Below are 21,167 nucleotides of genomic sequence, written 5' to 3' on the forward strand. Positions count from 1 at the left end.
AGGAGAGATATTAAAATTATTTATTATCTTTGGATTGATAGTCAAATAATATTCGAAATCCAAACACTAATATGTAATCCTAAACTCAATAAAATAAAATTGATGATTTGCACTCGTAGACCTTTATGGTAGATCAAAGATTGCGGGAGTTTCAGATAAACAAAATAAAAATAAATCATTCCAGGTTCTCAAAGCTTAGAGATTCCTTCAACTTGGAATATTGATTCATGTGGTGAAGGCTTTGAGATGAAATCACATTGGAAAGATGAACAAACAAAACTCCAAGAATGTGGCTCACGCTTTGGCGTGGTTGGAAAACCAAAATAGAATCAGAATGATAGATCAAAATTTCAAATCTCAAGGTTGAAAAAAGCGTATAGGCATCAAGCATTGAAACCCCCATGGTTTTACTAGACTTGATGGAAGAACTTGTTTCCACAGTTTACTATTTATAAATACTGAATTGTCAAAAAATTTTCAGTTCTTAATAATTATTTTCACAAAGTAGATTTTTAGATTTAGATGATTCAAAACCAAACATAGAAGAAAAATTCCACATTATTATCACTAAAATAGGAAATATTTACAAAATCAAATTACATAAAAAGGACCAAAAGACAAACATAATTCTATCGATCAAACAACTCATGATTGGCCTTCATCTAATTAGGAACTGAATTGTATTCATGAAAGACTATAATAAAGTGATTGAAAACACACCAGTGTCAAGTTATACTCGTAATAAACTGAGCTAAAAGTTACTAATTAAGTTAGTTTTACTCATCACACATATTAGGCTACAAATTTAAATTTTACAATTAGTTTTACTTAACAGCTTTAAATAAAATCGGGTTATTTTAATAAAATAGGTAAGAGGTTCATTATAAATTATATGTACTATAATTAGTAGGTACTATATTATGGGACCGTTTTACAACAACTTTAGCAGTAATACTTGTAATACTTCAAATTATGATAATTTATTCATAGGACGTTATATTTTTTCAGTTTATCTTGAGATAGTTTTGCATCTTGTGAGACCGGACTCCACTATTTTCTGTATTCCCTCCCTCGAAGGAATAAATTAGGCTATAAGCTGTAAAGCGTTGAGCCATAATATAGATCCAGGCATGAGCTATAAATTAAACGAATCTCTATAAATTGATTGTAATTAATAGTTGTAATCATTGTGGTAATTAATAGTTTTAAAAGCGTATCAATCTAGGCCCTGCAACTACATCGCTTTTGTAACTACACAACTGTAACCGTCATGTTCCAGACAGTGCTTTGCAGGTTGCAGTTTTTTCGCAGCCAGGCGTAACATTGTGACCTATTTCGCAACACGTTGGCCTGTCTGTCAAGATTCCTGTTCGCAAATATGGTCACATTCACTTTGAACTGCCAACATTCTTCATAAATATAACATCAACGCCTCCAATTCAACTCATTCTCACACTTCAGTCTGTTTCGCTTCAAATTATCAGCATAAGTTCTATAAGAAGCATAATTTGATGTTATTTAAAAGGAATTCTGAATTACTGGCATACAGAATTGAATTTCACTATAGTATGAAAGATATTGCTAATAATATTGTGTCCTTTCAGCTAGTTCCATATTCCTTCGAATAGTTCTGAAACTTGACTATAAAACAGTCTTGTTGGTTTAGGGCGATTAGCATAACGTAAATGTTTTTTTATAAATCAACCCAAATTCTCGCGTACGCAGACGACATTGATATCATTGGGAGATCGGTGAATGATATGAAGGAAGCCTTTAAAAATATTAAAAATGCAGCATTGCAAATGGGCCTCCACATAAATGAGAACAAAACAAAGGTCATGATCACATCAACGAACCACAACATCGGGGAGAGGCTTCAGATGGATGAGAACTGTTTTGAGGTTAAAGATGATTTTGTATACCTGGGCTCCCTCGTCGATGGTAAAAACGAAACAACAAAGGAGGTGGAAAGGAGAATTCTCCTGTCCAGCAGATGCTCCTATGGTCTCTCCAAGTATATAAAAAACAAAGTGCTGAGCAGAGCCACAAAGTTTAAAATATATCGCTCGCTAATCCTGCCAGTACTCATGTATGGCAGTGAAACATGGACACTGTCCAAAAAAGACGAGAGCCAACTCAAAGTTTTTGAGAGGAGGGTACTGCGAAGCATCTGTGGTGGAATAAAAGTGGATGAGACCTGTCGGAGGAGGAAGAATGTGGAGCTCTATCAAGTATATCGTGAACCTGATGTGGTCAGAATGATCAAAATTGATAGACTGCGATGGGCTGGCCACCTTATTCGGGCAGATGAGACATACCCACCAAGGAGACTCATGCTGTACAGGATGGAAGGGAGGCGAAGACCAGGAAGGCCGAGACTACGCTGGATGAACGGTGTTGACAAGGACGCACAAGTGATTAGAGCCAGAGGGCGGAAGACAAAGAAGAATGGAGGCGAATACTGGAGGAGGCCAAGACCTGTAGCGGGTTGTAGCGCCACTGATGCTGATGCTGATGCAGCATAACGTAAATGTTGATGAAGAGAGGAGAATACGGAGAATATATTTAATTCACAAATATTATTTAAATCCGCATTACACACTTAGTTTGATCAACTGAATACAATTTTCCACGAATGTGAGAACAGTACAAGATATAATATTATTATATTGTAAAATGAATTGGATGAAATATTAAAATCTTTGAGACTGAGCTTGTATCAGTTTAGAAAAATCTCTCAGTGTAATCCAGAATTCTCGGAGCTGAAAGGAAGCACTCAGCATTATCTCCTTCATGTGAAGGACCTTGATTGTTATAGTGAGATTCACTTAAAACTGTCAGCATTCTTCGTAAAGAGCATCAACGTTCCACCTTCAACTAATAATGACAGTGAATCTGATTGTAGTTGCTGTCTCCCTATGCATTTTCAATGGCTTTATACTGGGAACACTTGAATGATGATGAAGTGATAGCCACTCATTATCGGGATGACGAAGCAATTTTCATCTCTGGTATGCAATTTTCAAGAGACGCCTAGAGGTTCTAAGACCAATTTCTTAAACAGCTTGATTTCAGTGCGAAATTTTCAGACATCAGAGAAATAGGTTATTAGCTTACTATCTTGATGGGCGGTAATGGAAAAAGTAAATAACTGTGTTTCAGCTTTCATTAGTAATTATTTATCGAGTAACAAGTGAAGATATAATGTCTGTATTGGATTGATCCATCCGTATTCTACTGAAATACAGGGGTTCCTGTGATTCGTACTTACGATGGAAATCGGAATATAAACTAGTAGTATTTTCTCTCATTCAGATACATGAGCTATCAACAATATTCTAAGCTATTTAACTGAACTAGATACGTCACCAAATATTTTCTAAACTCTATACACACTATACGTAGGGGCTGTGAGCGTTGATAGTTTGTTTACCTCTAATAATAATCTAGATTTTGATTTATGATTGTAGCTATTCTTGATTGATGAATAGTAGGCCTATGATCGGGAAGAGACGCCATGGCGAGAAGAAATTGGGACATGGGACAATAGCTGGAAAATCGAAACTAACTTACACTAACTCACACGTGCTATTATAATGCGGTCAGGTGAGTGATTACTGATCGGAAGTTGAATAGAATTATTATTGTTCGATCAAGCAATAGCCGAAGGAGGTCTATTTGATCCTTTATCACTTTATCTAAGCTTCATGTGTCAGTTATTGATATAATACAAGAAGCTTTACATTAGGCATATATACATACATACATATATGTATATATATATATATATATATATATATATATATATATAATATATATATATATATGCCTAATGTATGGTATTTTCATTCCCATACAGTATTTTTATGTTTCAAAATAATGAATGAGTTCTAAATTATGTATTTTGACGAGACAAAAGGTACGAGTGTATATATATATATATATATATATATTATATATATATATATATATATATATGGAAATGAAAATACCAGTTTGAAATGAATTATATTACGTATATTAATATAGAGACAGCTAGCGACAAAATGAGCATATGGTAGAGACAATAGAGCAATAAAAATATGTTTTTTAAAACTTAGATTCTTCTGGTTTTCTTGAGTAGGTTTGGTATTGTAATTCAATTCATTAACTCATGATTATGTTTCATGTAATTGGCAATCGTGATTAGTTGAAGTTCTTATATAAACTTTCGTTACATGTCTATAGCATCAACTACCATTCAAATTTCACCCTCAACATGCAACTTGATTTTTCTTCCATAAATGTGTCAATATCATATATCTTATAAAGATATTAGCGTATGTAGCCTAATATATGAAATCATAAGACATATTTCAACTATTATAATAATTGGAATGTTTACACTATATGGTACATAGTATTGCTTATCATAATAAATATGAATGCCTTCCACATAGACGAACTATAATAATATAGGGTACCGTATATTTGTGTGAAAATAGAAGCCTGAAAGGAATCAAAATTCTAACAATAAGGTAGGGGTTATTACCTTATCGAGACATGCGTTGACTATTCATATTTATTGCTAGGTAGAGGGTTAGGCAGAATAATTTAAAAGTTGATTCAGTCACTATTCCATCATAGAATAATTTTCCTATAAATTCTTCAATGTACGTCCTCTTCCATTGGTTAAACATTCCACGCTCACATTTCGTATTCCTGAGAGTTTCCCGGGTCATTGAATCTTTTTTCTAATTCTAAAATCGCCTAGCACTTTTTTGGCTAGTGGCTTGAGTATCGTTGTGATTTGAATGAATAATGCTATCAGCTGTCAGCATGCACGCCGGTCAACAAAGAACAACCTTCATTAACAATTCGTGTAAGTTGCGTACTGTACTTCAATGGTTCAACCAAATAGTTCCAGTGATTGGCTGTATTCTATTGATTGAATTGAAAAGTAAAAAGAATTAGTAAGAACCTACGTCATATCGTCAGTATCCTTGACTCATTTAAAACGAATTGTGGGACCTCTAATGATAAATAATGATTCTTGATCAATTAGACACTATTAGGCTCTTACTTCTTAGATGTTGAATTGTTTATTCTTATTGCACTAGAGAGATTTGTTTGGATTCAATTTGAATAATTAATTGATTCTTCAAAGGGATGAAGTCACCATCTAAGTATCTCGAAGACAAATTGAGTAGCTTGTGCCCTATTCATTTCAAAAAGTGCATGGATCAATAAAAATACTAACAAATCAAATCCTGATGTTTCTTCCAAATTCAGACTCCATTAGATGAAAAAAACTTTAAAAAATTCATGTATTCTTATCCACTCGAGATCACTGAAGTTAATTAGCTGAAAAGAGAGATAATAAACGCAATTTTATTAGTGCAAATGATTTCTGTTTTTGTGAATAGCAGAGTTCAAAGACCTGTTTGTCATACTCGAACATTACCTAATCAGTGATTTTTTCATTGCTGAGGAATCGTAGAAGACAGCAGTGCGACTCTGATTGGATAATGAGGTGAATGAGTAATGAGCCAAGTTAAGCCAAGTATAGGATTGTCATGTAGCTTACCAAATGGAGCTGATGTAATAATCCATTGAAAAGATACATTGACATCAGCTTCCGCCATGAACTAGCGACGAATAAATAAAATTGAAATGGCATATTAAGGAAGCCGAAATACAAATAAATATAGTGATCTATAGAGACTTGGTAATAAACTACATCATAAAGCATGTGATAAATAGAATCAATAGCCACCGGCCGGTGTGATGTAGTGATCTGTGGCTTGGCTTCAACCCGCTAAGTTTCTGTCTGGTTGTGGGTTTGAATCCCGCCGATAGAAAATGACGTTTCCTCATCACCCTCGCTCTAATTCCGTTACTCACAAACAGAAATCTTATGAGGGTGGAATTCATACGCAATTAAAAAAATCCGCAATTAAAAGTACTCCGTTACTCTTAATCAAATTAATAAGTAGCTTAGCCTACTCAAGTAAAATAATTATAGGGTATACTCAATAAAAAAAAAAAAAACATTTTCTCTAACGATAGCATAATAAGAAATCCCATGGTATAGATCGTTAAGGTTGCAAATTTCAAGCCGATTACAGTCGACTTCAGTCTACTATTACTGTTTTCGCCGGGTGAGAATGTAAGAACGGCACAATATGAGAGACTACCAGCGTCACATAGCTTCACGAACAAGAACTTCTAGGAAGGACTATCGGTGAGTTAAAAATGAAATTTGGAAAATGAACGCCCTATCCCATGATACATCTTCTTATGGTATATTTCGGATGGGCACGTTAACCGTCGGTCCCGGTTGCCTATAAAGCAGTCGTTAGGTCATGTCAGAGGCCCTGAAATTGATCACTTGCGACCTGAAAACTCTGACACTAGACCTGAGCCAGCCAGGTCACTTGATATTATTATTATATGGTATATTTTATTTATGGTATTAATATAAGACGATCTCGGTTTGTGTGACGCATTTACGCAAAAACTGCATCACTTATTAACTTGAAATATTGGAAACTAACTATAATTATTTTTCATACAGGTACATAGCCAGTAGCAATTTGAATATGAACTTTATTATAATAGAAAAATAATAATCAATTAATAGAATAAATAAATAAGTGGTGCTTTTGTTGTTGACAGGCCCAGCAACCTGGCCGTCCATGTTCCCGCAAGCCGCCGGATCCCGCCAGTCTCCCGTCGACGTAAAGACCGACATCGCCACCTCAGACGAAACCCTCAAGAGCAAACCCCTCTCCTGGCGCTACAAGCCTACCATCTGCAAGCAGATAGTGAACCCGGGGTATGGCTGGAGGGTTGACGTGCAAGGGGATGATCACACCGACTCGGGTAACCAATAAAAATCAAACATAATTAAAATAATGCCTTTTCATATTGCATAGCCAAAATACGATATGACGGTATCTATATGCTTGCTTGCTACTATATGGATTTTTACTACGATTTATCTACTACAAGTTCCATGTTTGCAAGGTTTTCTATTATTTTGTTTTCAGTTTTTCCTGAAACTCAATAGTATTAGTTATTTTATTTACCTTTTCATGTATTGTTTTTTAAATTGTACTGCTCAGTGTGCGTTATGAGGGCAATAATGGGATCTAGTTCCTGGTGCCCTCGAATATGTATATTTTCAAATAAAGAGAAAGCAAGTATAAAATTACTTTCCGATGCTGACTAATTGGACAACTGCAAGCTTATTGATCAAAACATTATTACTATTCATAACTTGTTTGTATACATGTAAAGAAAATAATGATTAGGAACAATAAATTCAATATTGATCTAGGAACAGTATAAATAAGAACACCTATATACAGTACCATACCTTTAATGCTCCATTAGATTGGATAAGTGTCCAAGAAACCGAGCTTGAGTATTTTAGATCTTGTTTTATCATAACATTTCATATCCTCAATATATATTGATGTATACTAGGATTAATAAAAATCTATTCCATTAAATGAACTATTCTTGAGAACGTTAATTGCTTGGAACGTTCTAGGAACATTTCAGTCTAGCACATATTAGCTAATACCTGTTATATTAGTTGCCTTGCAAGTAGCAACCAATCAAAACAGTATTCTTTAGCACCTCATAGATAAACTCGTTCTGATTAATATTTTGTACTTTGTAAAAAAAAAATAATAAAAATATTTTCTAAACTTGGTAAAATATATGTTGTACTTGGTGATTATTTTTAAATAGTTTTGATTTTTGCACAGAGCTTGCTGGCGGTCCCCTCGGTAACAAATATAGATTGGAGCAATTCCATTGCCACTGGGGTAGAGACAGCACCACTGGCTCAGAGCACACTGTTGATGGAAAGGCCTACTCTGGAGAGGTAATCAGAAATGCATTTATATATATATATTCAATATATCAGGTTGCCATGGCAAAATTGTAACGTGCTATAAATTTTTGACTCTAAATTTATTGTCTAAATTCAATATATTTCAAATTTGGCTTAGTGGTTTTTTGTTTTGTTTCGGTTTTGTATATGTTTGGACTTTTTAACATCAAAATGAACTTTATTCCGAAGCGAAAAGTGTAAATTTAAAGTATTGTGCTCACTATAACCTTAGTGTCCGGTTTCCCATTGGGGAACTTTGGACTATTATATACGGCGAGGTGGAACTACCCTTGGGTCTCCCCACCATTCAAAGCCATACGCTAATAATGATAATATATTCAATGATACATAAATTATATGAATGATTGAAAAAGAAACAACGGACTCAACGCAAAACTGATCCCTCCCAAATATTAATGGAGAATTCTGAGAATAATAAGACCAAAATTGAAAGATCTATAAGTACTTCTTTGGGAAAAAATCGAAATTCAAGAATTCTTCAATGATTGAATTATTTCCAAAGGAAATCAAATTCATGGTTTATTTTTGATAAAACCAAATTAAGAAAAAAATAAATTCAAGACTTGGGACAAAAAACCAAGAAGTGACTAAAATAAAGTTTTGTCAAAAATTAATTGCTATGGTCTCTACGGTACTCATTTTGATCGTTAAATTTGATACATAAAATTAGTAGGAAATTGTTAAATATATAGTAAAAACTGCAAACTGTCAGAATTCCATATATTATTTGCTTCATCAATGCTTCCAGCTCGACCAAGTCTGAAGCAAATCTCACTAGACACTTGGACGCGTTCATGAGATTTATTTATAACGCCTTTTGGCCTTTTCATAAGGCTTCATCAGATGACCCAATTCAACTTGTGTATGTCTACCGTATCATTATCCAATTCTGATTAGTCAAATTACATTTTTCTTGATGTTCGCAGCGGGAGAGTTTGATTTCCAGAGCTTAAATAACATCACTATCAATTAGATTTACATTGAAAAGTTTCCCTCAAAGCTCGTAGTAGTTTTTTCTCAGCCTTCAATTCAATTAAGAGAGAAGGCACCCTCAATCTAGATCAATACATTACACATTTTCCTGCAAAATGGAATACTGGCACCAGAGAAATATTCCACCAAGCATTGAGTTCAGTGGTAGCAGATTATGTATATAATTAACCGAGCGTAGTGAGGTCTACGTTTCATCTCGACCGGCGGATGCATGTATGTGACGCATTTTTATATTATTACATTAATAGATTTCCATGAGATTTGTCATGAATGATCATTTTCGATTGCACGACAACATAGATCTATTTTTAAGTTAAGGTTTTTGAATTTTTTATTTCAATGATAATATTATTATATTATAAAGAAGAAGGAATTCCTTCAATACTATAATAATATTCCGTGAGTTACATGGGTTGTTTATTCTAGTTACTACAAAAGTTGCAGAACAGAATTAAACTGAAAAAAAAATATTGGAAAACATCATTTTATACGATTTTCAATCAATACTAGTAGATTGATTGTAGGATATTAATCATTAACTAAACGTAAAATATAATTATACTATTCCCAGATTGATGTAATATTAATGTTGAAATATTTTCAGCTCCATCTAGTTCATTGGAATTGTGAGAAATACAAGACTTTTGGTGAAGCAGCACAACATTCTGATGGATTGGCTGTACTTGGAGTTTTTCTCGAGGTAATAAAAAAAAATACTTACCATTTATTTAATGAACAATATTATCATTGCAGTTCTATATAATTTAATTTAACCATAAAAACTGAATTTTTTATGGTTGATGTAGTGAAACATACTTTACCGCAGTAGTTTACCGTACCATACTTATTTCAGAAAATTTATTTGAATCTATTTAATTAATAAGTATTATTAAACGAAAATCCAAATCCAGATCTCAGTAATTTCTATCTATTGAATTATTCTATCACCGAATTTCCAACCAACTTTTATTTCTTCCTCAAGTTACTATATTATATTTTTCCGCATTTCCATTACTAGGGAATAGACAGAAAATTCAACTGCATGCATACTCATTATTACTGTGTATTTGTTTTACAGGTGTCTGACAAAAGCCACAGTGAGATCGAGAAAATTGTCTCATTGATAAAGCGAATTGTATACAGAGGCCAATCAGCCCCAGTGCAGGAAGATATTGATCCATCGAAACTATTGCCATCCTGTAAGTATGAAATGCAGTAAACTATCTTCATATAATTCAATTAAAAATATTATGAGAGAAAATGTTTCTTGTGTCAAGTTAACTTGTACCAAGTATCAAGATAAAAGTATTTCTCAATACGAGAATGGTTTATTTATATAAATGTTGCGAAACATATTTCTTTAGGGCTAGGTACTTAATTTGTTAGTTGTAAAATAATACCATAGTACTCTTAAAGGGTAATATTTTAGAAAAGGTACTATGGTATTATCTTATAACTAAATGTTGAGAAATAAAATTCTGGTTTGGTATTTTTGACGAATTGAAATTGTTATTATACGAATGGTTCCTAAAAGGAAATGTCAAATGTAAGAGAACTTTGTACTTCATTTATGCTGAAACTAAGTATGAATGAATTCAATATAGTGGACTATTTTGAATGCGATTTAAATGTGGACCCTACGAGCCTAAACCTCCTACCCGTTCTACCTTAAACCCGTTCTACTCCCAAGGCAAATATAACTTTTCAATGACAAAATCAAGCAATGATGCATAAAAATCATAAATAATAAAAATTGAATGCACTATATACTAAAAAAAGAAAGTTGAAGCTGCTGAGAAGTTGGCTAGATACTTTTATGACTACTTTTTGGATTTTAGGAAGGATGGATTTGAAAGAATAATAAAATAAACCTGAAGATGGTGTAAACCGAAACTAGTTGTTCAACTATTTTAATGTTTTTTAAAGAATAAAGGGTGCTTTAAGATTTATTTTGTTTTATTAATTTAAAAGCAGCCCATTTCAATAAGTGTTTTGAAAGAATAACGTTTGTTTCTAATGTTTGTTTTAGCTGATTTGCATTACTGGACTTACTTGGGATCACTGACTACACCACCGTGCACTGAATCTGTTACTTGGATCATTTTCAAGGAACCAATCAGGGTATCAGAAGATCAGGTACTTGAAATATTCTTATGTTAATCATTACCATTTTCGTCGGTCCCGGCTGCCTAAAAAGCAGTCGTTAGGTCATGTCAGAGACCCTGAAACTGATCAGTTGCGACCTGAAAACTCTGACACCAGACCTGAGCCAGCAAGGTCACTCGATATTATTATTACTATTTTTATTACCATTCTCGATGAATTTATTTTCATTGATGAATGACCATTGCCATACCAGGCCGGACATGACGAAATTGGATAGAAAAATGCACTGCGCTTATACAAAATGACGTGGGGATGCGTCTGGTATGACATGGTCTCCCCAAGGGTAAACCAGCCCACGTTGGGACACTTCAAGTTGTGGGAAATTAGTGAGTGTTAGGTTGGCAATAACTGGGATGTTTTATCAGCTGTTTATAGCCTCAATTACATACATAATAATTTCAGATGTAGCACCAGTCGTTATAGAAAAAATTAAAAACCTGTTTTTGTAACCTCTTTTTTTGAGAACAGAAATTTTAATTTTTACTTTGAACATTTACCATTTATGGCAATCTCACAGCTAATATGGACTCTGTATTATTTTATGAATATTTTGACATATAGAACATTATTGTACAATTACCTATTTTTAATCCAGTTATTCTGTCTAAAACAAAGCCATAAACATCTGCCCACCTTGGGACACTGTAATCATGATATATGCTCATATAACGATGAGCATTGCTTCTGAATCTTATTTTACGCAATGTAGGCTACATATCAATGAAATAAATTATAAATAAATGTGATATATGATTATAGCCTGTAATGTAGCTTTAGAGGTAGCCATTTCAAACACACTTTGTGCTCTATTAAAAATGTGCTGAATTTAGAAAAATTCAAATAATGTATTTATACTATCAATAATTATAATAAAATGTTATAAATTAACAAAAATAATGAATTGCTTATTTTCAATTCAATATCCCAACCTGGGCAAGGGATGTCCCATCGTGGGCCGATCTTAAGCCCAGGTTGGGACACTCCCCAAAAAATCGTTTTTGCAATAAAAAAATCAATTGACGATCAATGCAGTTGCCATCCTCAAGGATGAAAGTGTAAGCAAATACAATAAATTAATATAAAATTGAAAAATGTAGATTTTTTATTTTTGTCCAATGTTATAGCTGTTTGAATGTTGGTGTCCAAACGTGGGCTGTTTTACCCTACTCCTAATGCTGCATTATTATTGCCACTTGGTCGAAGCGGTCATTATGTCCGGCTTGTTCTGACATCACCCTTACTGAACAATGAATAATGGAGATTGTGAACTATAAGGCCTCAGTATATATTGTGGAAAAATGAAGATAAATGCATAAATGAAGATAATACTGTAATATTATTGTTAGTTAGAATTTGCAAAGCACAGAATAATTTGAATTGATTCACTGTATCTTTTCAATTGTTGCAGTTGGCGATCTTCAGAAGCCTGAGAAGCTACAGTCAGCAAGAAGCATGTCCACTGGATGAGCACAATGGACAAGTGCTGCACAACTACCGACCTCCTCTCCCACTCGGCAACAGGGAACTTCGCGAATGTGGTTCTATGTAAGAACTGCAACTCATCTCACATAGCCTACTACACAACGTACATCAAGCAAGCAAATGCAATACTTTAGTGGCTTTACAAACTAGATATCAGATATCACTCAGCCTCAGCTTATACTTGTACAGTCATTAACAATTACTTAGTTATTCTCACGTTAGAAATATTATAACAATAATAGATAGGATTTTAGATATGTGTTTAAATTACTATATTGCTGCATTTCATATTAGTCTATTGTTGTCAAATGATTTTGTTTATATTTTATCAGCATTTATTATTGTCTTTACTGGTGTGTGGGAATAAATAGCAGTTGGGGAAAAGCTGTTTTATTTTAGAATTTTTTATTTGCCACTTTTAAGGGGCGATCTACAGAAAAGTATGTTTATGATGCTGATCAGTTTCAAAGACAATTTGAGCTTGTATTTCCATGAATGTATAATATTCTCAATATTTAAATACGAATAGCAAGAGAATTTGAAGAAGCCATTGAATATTTAAAACGTTGATATGAATGATAATATATTTGATGAGCGAAAATTTAGTAAAGAATGTATATTAAACAGGAACTATCCTTTGCCTACATGGACTATTCCTGTGTAGGTTGTTTGTTTAATAATTTATAAATATTTTAGTGTATAACTGTGATATGAACAAAAATTACTTTTCGCCAGTTGATCTTCTATTGTTTGTGTTTTATTTTGGGAGGAAGGGAACAATTTTATACACCTGAAGGGAACAATATATAACAAGATTTTAAACAAAATGGGAACAATTTTATATAGTTATACTAAGTAAAGAGATCTGTGATGAATATAAATGTAGACAAACCGGGTTGAAAATGTAACAAATTTTTATTAAATAATGACAAATAGAAGATAAACTTGTATTTTAAATAACAAATTGTATTCTAGAAAAAAGTATCCAGGTATTTGAAAGAAAGTTTGAAGTGTTCAACAAAGTGCAGGATAAATATTGAATGTTAATTTCAAGGATCATATTGATTCTCCATTAAATATTCCTGTAAAAAACTGGAAATATTCTACAATTTTTCTACTACACAAATTTCTTAAACTAATTTTTTACAAAATTTCTCATCAAAATGTTGAGGTCGAAATGAATTGAACAAGAGTTTTCTGGTCATGATATGTTATTTTTGTTTTTTAAATGTAGTTGTTTTACTTATAGAAACACTTTCGATTTTGGATGTGCATCTATGTGTTTAAATTTCATGATAGAAATTGAAAATTATAGTAAAGGATTGGTGATAAATTGTTTAGATTTTGAGAATCGTTAGTTACCTCAGTCGATAATCACTGTTAGATGAAACGTGCCTTCTAAATTAGTTCGATATATGTTATATCTATTGTTTAGATGGTTTATAGAAGATTTAACTAATGCTGTTATTGATAAATAAATACTTGTGAGCAATTTAACCTGTTTATTTTGTAACTTACAATCTACACCTACAAAAATGACTTATTTTCCAATAATTGCTGAATGCTTTAAATTTTCGTTACAGCTTCGTTTGATAAACAAGATACAAACTTTTCAAGAAAATGAAATAATAAACAGTGCAGATAGATAAACAATGGAAAGGAATTCTACAAAGTGAAGAATATTTTGATAGCTCTCATTCAAACGCCTTATACATGTGAGCTAGGCAAATTATTCAGAAAAATGGTATCAATCAATATGAAGATGAAACGCAGATAAACTGTACACAATCTGTTTGGTATGTCATGTAATTGTATTTCAATTGTATATCTTTAAATAGAAGTATTTCTTTTGAATCTTCGACGAGGGCTGGAGATCCTGCAATTGGATGGAAAATTCTTGGAAGTTAAGTCATAACCTATTTTTGGGACATGTCATCCATGAAAAATTTGTTGAACAGATTTAAGCTATGGCTGCTATTTTGTCTCAATAATTATTACAAGAATCGTGATTGTATTATTCTTGAAGATTCTGGTGGGTTGTTGATGATTTATACCGTGATTTATTGCTTTCAAGTTTTATTGATACTTATTTGTGAAAATGTCATTGTTCATGAAACATTAAGAAAGCCCTAAAGACAGGAATACAGTTGATGTACTTATGTTCGGTTTCTCCAATCTCGGTCAAGACATTTGAACATGGTCAACTCAGGCACGGTTTACAACAAGTACACTGGAACATATTATTTCTATGGCGATAGTGTAGTTACTATCGATAATATTACAATGCACACTTGTAAAGAGTACTCGGCTTGATCATGTTCAAATGTCTTTTGACTGAGCTTGGAGAAACCGGGCATCGACTCAATACAGTACCTAAGTGGTCCATAATTTCACACAAAATTACTGCTATCAATAAACTGAATAAAAATGTTTACTTAAGATCAAATAATTTTTCAATTCAATAGAATGAGATTGAATATCAATCACTTTCTCGATAAACTTTTTGATCAATCAAAGAACTTTTCTTAAATTTAACTATGCTTTTTCATTCTATTGGGTATTGAGTTTGACGGAAACTTTCATAGTTCACTAATACCGTTTCAATAACTTTTTACTTTTGTCGAGTGTGATTTAAAATCAAGCTTCATGTGTGTGTGAGATAGAAATTATGGGATAAGGAGGTGGTGGAGGCGATAGGATGAGCAGTTTTAGGTGGGTTCCGAATTACCGGAAAGTGATTTTTGAACGCATATATGTTCAACAAAGATAAGATTACGATAATACTATGATAAAATGAATATACATTGTGTTTACGAACTCCCTACTAATACTCTAGGGCATTATTCCTGGGTGAGAAACGTATCTAAATATAATTTTTAAATTGTCCGGAAGTCTTCAGTTACTCTCACAGCGGCCATTTTGCTTTTTCATTTATAATTTTTTTCTAAATAATGGTTAAACATACGAACTTGAAACTTTACACAATCATTTATAAAAACTAGACAAAGCTACAAAAAATTATGATGGAAATATGGTTGGAAAACTCAGCCAAACTTCAAATAATTTGCTCGAAATGCCTTCCACCTGCTCGGATACATGCCCTGAAACAGTTTTTCATTGACTGGAAAATGTTTGCATTTTCCTCTTGAATGACGGCCCCAGCCTCCACAATTCTACCCACCAACTCAATTTCCAGAGCATGTATCCGAGCAAATTATTTGAAGTTTGGCTATGTTTTCCATTCCAACATCTGCTAATTGTATTCTTTTTTCTTTGTATTTTTATTTTCTTTCAGAATGTATTAAGTTTCTGTATTAATGTAAATAAAATCATATTGTTAACAAATCTCTACCTAAATTTTCTCTTCTCAAGTGAAATAAATTACAGTTATTCTAAACTTATGTCAAGACCGAGAGGGTTATGTAATAATTATTGTTTGATATAATCTAAAATAGGTTACAAATGGCATGCAAAGCAGAAGGAGACTGTTGGATTGTTGTGGCAGACTTTAGCCGCATGCCTTGGCATGCAATGCAACGGTCACCTATCCCTCCCCAACGGTCACCTATCACTAAAGCTGCCATATCTCAGTTAATATTAGTTCAATCTTAAAAAATCATGTACAAATCGATAGGTAATTAAATTTACTGAAAAAGTTATTCTTGTAATTATTTGTAAAACCGCGGTTTCTGAGTTATTTAAGAAACAACATTTTAAATGTCCGCCACTTTGTTTTATGAATTTGAAAAATTATCATAATTTTTTTGTAGCTTTGTCTAGTCGTTATAAATGATTGTGCAAAGTTTCAATTTCGTATGTCAACCATTTTTAGGGGTAAAAATAAGTGAAAAAAGCAAAATGGTTAACTGACGACTTCCGGACATTTAAAATATGATAATTAGATATGTTTGTTACCCAGGAACAATGCCCTAGAGCATTGGTAGGGAGTTTGTAAACAATCTGTACAAAAGAGTTGAAACTGACCTTCGTTAAGGATATCTTTCAGCTTCTTTTTGTACTCAAGGACGCCGAAATGAACTAGAACCTGAGGTACTCTGTGAAAAAAAATTAAAATAAACGAATTATGCAAATCTGCCTTTTTTGAACTTATTGTAGTGACAAACTTCTGAATTAGTATAGTGATTTATTAAAATGTCTTGTGTCCAGAAGTAGGCTTAATGAGGAACACAGATGTGCAATAAACAGAGACCAGTAAGCTATGTTTTACGGAGAACTATACAATCTATATGAGAAAGCCTAAGGAGGGTAACTTAGAAATATTGCTATTAATTTAAGTCTGAAGAGAGTTAACAAGATTGAATAAAAATGTATTGTTCTTGAAAACAAAAATATTCCTATCATTCTCAACAAGCCTTCTCTCAAAAGCTGCTCTGTAGACAATATTATGAAAATAAGATTTGTAATAAAACAAATTCAACATTGGTTCTTTATGATCACTACTAAAAGAGAAATCGTATTTCAAATATCAAAGTTATTTTCCAAAAAAAAATGTTTCCCAGTTCTATGTCAATAACTACTAAAATACAATGTTACTACCAATATCATATTTGATCGTGAAGATTCAAAGTAGAGTGATTAATAGAGGAATATATAATAAGCTTAAATTTAAACGGATAAATTTCGAATTAGCTTTAGTGATGGATATAATAACTAAAGAGTAAAGCGATATGGACTATTATAAATAGTGAATGTAATAAAGAAGGTCAAATCAAAGTATCTGATTGCAAATTAGTATCTGATGAAATCAAATCCATTTGAATTCAATAGTTTCTTTATTGATAAAATCAATGAAATTGTAAAAAATGTGGCTCAGAAAGTGAGGCTACCAACTATTTGTATAGTAGCTTAAAACCATCTTGCTCATTTTAGTTTAGTTAGTTAAGGGTGAAGTTGAAAGTGCTATCAATACCATGAAAGCAGGTAGATGTGAGGATGTTTATGGAATGAACACATTGGTTGTGAAACTAGGAATGAATAATTATTTGAGTGATGTTTTGACTGATATTATAATCAGTTGTATATTGAGCTCCATCTTTCCAGATGCACTTAAGCGTATAAAAGTGATTCCCATACTCGAAAAAGGATGCAAATCTGAGTGCAATAGTTTCAGACCTATTTCACTTGTTCCTATTATTTCCAAGGTGTTCGAAAAAGTATTAAATATACAAATAGTTCAGTATTTTGAAGTCAATAGTCTTTTTAGTGACTGCCAATATGGCTATAGAGCAGGACTGGGAACTGTTGAAGCAACTGTTTCTCTCTTTAATTTTCTTATAGAATCATTGGAGAAGAAAAATCCAACTGAAATAAGACTATTTGACCTCTCAAGAGCTTTCGACACGGTATCTCATGAAATTCTTTTGAAAAAATTGGAGTATTTTGGTTTTGAGAAGTCTGCAAGCAATCTCATACGTTCTTATTTAAGTAATAGGTTCAAAAGGTAGCTTTCAATGGTAATGAGTCTAGTTACTTGCCTGTTTCTTATGGTGTGCTACAAGGCTCTATTCTAGGCCCAATTCTGTTTATTATGTAAATGACATGCCAAAAGTAATTGGACCGTCAGCTAAAGGATACCTGTTTGCTGATGATCTTGCGATTTGTGTTAGCACAAAGACCATTTCAACTAACGACAGACCAATAAATGAAATTACTCTTATGGTTGAGAACTGGTGTAATGCAAACCTGTTGTGTCTAAATTCAGATAAAATTCAAAAGCTCAGTGTTTCTTACAGCAATAGTTTACGTGATGGCAGCCACAGCATGGTTAATGTTCTTGGATTTATCATAGACTCAAAATTGAAGTGAAACAGTCATATTGATAAAAATGGCAAATAAGATGAGTAAAGGACTTTTTATGCTGAGAAAGCTGAGAACAATAGTGAACTTACAGGTCTTAAGAACTGTATACTTTCACATTTTCACAGCCATCTGTCCTATGGTACTTTAATTTGGGGCTTTCAGAAATATAGTATTAAATTATTCAGGTTGCAGAAGAAAGCTGTAAGATTGATTTGTGATCTTCCTCACAGAGGTCACTGTAGAGAGAGTTTCAAATCCATTTGTATTATGACACTTCCCTCATTATATATATATATATATATATATATATATTATATATATATATATATATATATATATATATATATCAATCAATGGTTAGTTTATGTTAAGGAGAATCATAGCTCATATGTTCAACAGGGTGTGTATCATAAATATAATACCAGGGGGAAGAACAATCTTGCTATAGACTTCTGCAATTACTTAGTCATTGCAGTCACATTGAAGTCACAAAAAACATTTTACTACATAGCTATTAAGCTTTTCAATGCTTTACCTGAGAGGATGCAAAGTTTGCCATTGAATGTATTTTCAAAAATTATCAAAAGTTTCCTAAAGAATGCGTTCTATACATTGGAAGAGTATTATGAAAGTGGGTGTTCTATGTATATTTTCCATGTCAATTCATCATAAATTTACTGTAATTACCATCTGTAATGTGTTTAATGTATTGAGACTGTTATGGATTGTTATTTGGATTTCTTATTAGTGTAGTTAATAGTAAGATTCTGTTGCTTGTATGTTTAATATTTTTTGTTGATTTTGTATTCTGGACTTGTGTAATGCCCTTGATGTCCTCAAGGGTTTCTGCAAATAAACACATTTTGGATTAACAATAAATAACTAATTACAAATAAGTTGATGATATTTAAACAGTGTTCCGAAAAAAGGTGCCCATAAGTCAGGGCGTGATTCCTCACATCAAAAGAAGAACTAAAGTTCTAATTAACATAGATCCGAAAATGCTTGGTGTCCCTTCAAGGTTTGAACCAGATTATGAAAAATATTTTTACATGCGTTTCGTATGTAATTAGGGATTATTTTTATATGGCTGCGTATGTCTATTATAGACTTATTCTACATCTCTCTCTTCGAAATTAAATTTTCTACAAGTTCTGTTATAAATATTTTGTGTTTATTGTACATCTAACATAGTGAATCTGCCTCAAACCTTAAAGTGACTTGTTTTTCGGGACCAAGTTTCGTGTATTTCGTCACATATCTTAAAAATTACTATAGCTACAGGTCTGAAAACAGTTTTATCCAATTTCTCAGTTCATTTTACATAAATTACGCTAAATTGTACATCTTAATTAACAGCCAACAAATACACGTAGGGCTTCGTTTCAGCAGGGGAACTGAAATTCAGACGAAATCTTTCACCCTGTATAACTTGGTAACCAAGCATTTTCGGAAATATTAATTAGTACTTTTTTCTTCTTTTGATGAGAGGAATCAAACCCTGACTTATGGCCACCTTTTTTCAGAGCATCCTTTATAAATAACTTTTATAATATGAGAAATACTGAAAAATTAACTAATAGAAATCTTTTCATACCTGTAATCAGCAAACATTGTTATCGTATCGATATCGTGAAATTCACCGTAGCTCTTCCTATCGAATGTAGTCCATAAATCAGCAATCAGAATTTGAGCTCTCTTGTAGAATGATACTGTAAGAATTACCAAAACATTATTATTTAGATTAATTAATTCAGTAAATACAGTAAAAATAGATTCAATACTACTTGTAAAGCATACCATTTTTACTAGTGCAATGTAATGTAATATGTACTTCAATAAAATGGAGTGCAATGGGAATCGGTTTCACTTTTTAATATTTGCTGCATGACAAGAACACTCTTGAGTAAGCAAAAGTGTATCATAAACTTTATTAAGGAACTTATTCTACAAAAACATCCTCATTGTTTTAGTCACTTCTGATATGAAATGAAATATACTCCAAAAGGAAGATTATTCTGATTAATTGAAAAGAGAAAAGATACATAAAATATAATAGAAAACAAAAACCTCAACATCTTTAATATAATTTATTGAATATCTCAAATAAAACTATAGGCAAGATGAACATTTAGTACTCGATTTACCTTTAAGGCCCTTATATTCGGCGACATCATTGAAACAGGGAAACTTGGTCACAATCAACTGCAAAAGCTTTTGTGCAGATTTGTCACACTCCTTCACACAGTTGGCGAATGATCCTGCAAGTCACAGACATTAGATTGTTTGATCATGACTATTTTCTCACACAGATTGTACTCATAGCGGGCGAAGTTGAAGCAATACTCTACCAACGAAGCACACTTAATAGTATTCTTAATACCTACTATATAAAACAGAGATTGAGCAGATATTGTTGCAAGCTGAAACACATATAAAAATAATCACGCATTTGCACTAAACAAGTGTTTAATGTGTTCTATTCAGAGAGATTCCAGACAGAGTCAGAATTGTCTAATCTGGTCCTAGATCTGAAATCAAAGATCAGTGATACATTAATGTTTTATAAATATGTAAATAGGTTTATAATCATTGTTTGAATTCAAATGATTTATTTCATGGAAAAAAAAAACAATTTACAATAATAATAAATATTAATCAATGGAAAAATAATTAATATTATTGGAAATTGTGAAGTGTTTTCTACTCTAACATGGCCTGAAGAGTTAGTACTAACTTGGGTAGATTAAAGGCAGCTCCATCCCAAATGTGAATCTGAAGGTCTGCCTCAAGGAAAATC

General features: G+C 32.5%; 2 protein-coding genes across 4 annotated transcripts in view; one reads left to right on the top strand and one right to left on the bottom strand.

The window, feature by feature from the left end:
• LOC111055262 (carbonic anhydrase 1) overlaps positions 1-14,044 on the top strand; it is a 54,838-nt gene extending 40,794 nt beyond the window's left edge. Inside the window, exons 2-7 of the mRNA XM_022342432.2 lie at positions 6,658-6,864; positions 7,758-7,876; positions 9,504-9,599; positions 9,978-10,098; positions 10,929-11,035; positions 12,474-14,044. Coding sequence (XP_022198124.1) covers positions 6,658-6,864; positions 7,758-7,876; positions 9,504-9,599; positions 9,978-10,098; positions 10,929-11,035; positions 12,474-12,614 — 791 coding nt within the window. The 3' untranslated portion in view covers positions 12,615-14,044. The remainder of the gene's footprint in view (positions 1-6,657; positions 6,865-7,757; positions 7,877-9,503; positions 9,600-9,977; positions 10,099-10,928; positions 11,036-12,473) is intronic.
• A 634-nt stretch (positions 14,045-14,678) lies between these two features.
• Positions 14,679-21,167, bottom strand: part of LOC111055245 (queuosine salvage protein) — a 29,111-nt gene continuing 22,622 nt past the window's right edge. For all 3 annotated transcript variants that reach the window (XM_039422508.1, XM_039422507.1, XM_039422509.1), the window contains exons 5-7: positions 20,515-20,628; positions 19,965-20,079; positions 14,679-16,602 (exon numbers count right to left, since the gene is read on the bottom strand). In XM_039422508.1, coding sequence (XP_039278442.1) covers positions 16,446-16,602; positions 19,965-20,079; positions 20,515-20,628 — 386 coding nt within the window. In that variant the 3' untranslated portion in view covers positions 14,679-16,445. The remainder of the gene's footprint in view (positions 16,603-19,964; positions 20,080-20,514; positions 20,629-21,167) is intronic.

This window comes from Nilaparvata lugens, chromosome 2 (genome assembly GCF_014356525.2).
Source record: "Nilaparvata lugens isolate BPH chromosome 2, ASM1435652v1, whole genome shotgun sequence".
In the NCBI taxonomy this organism is placed as follows: Eukaryota; Metazoa; Arthropoda; class Insecta; order Hemiptera; family Delphacidae; genus Nilaparvata; species Nilaparvata lugens.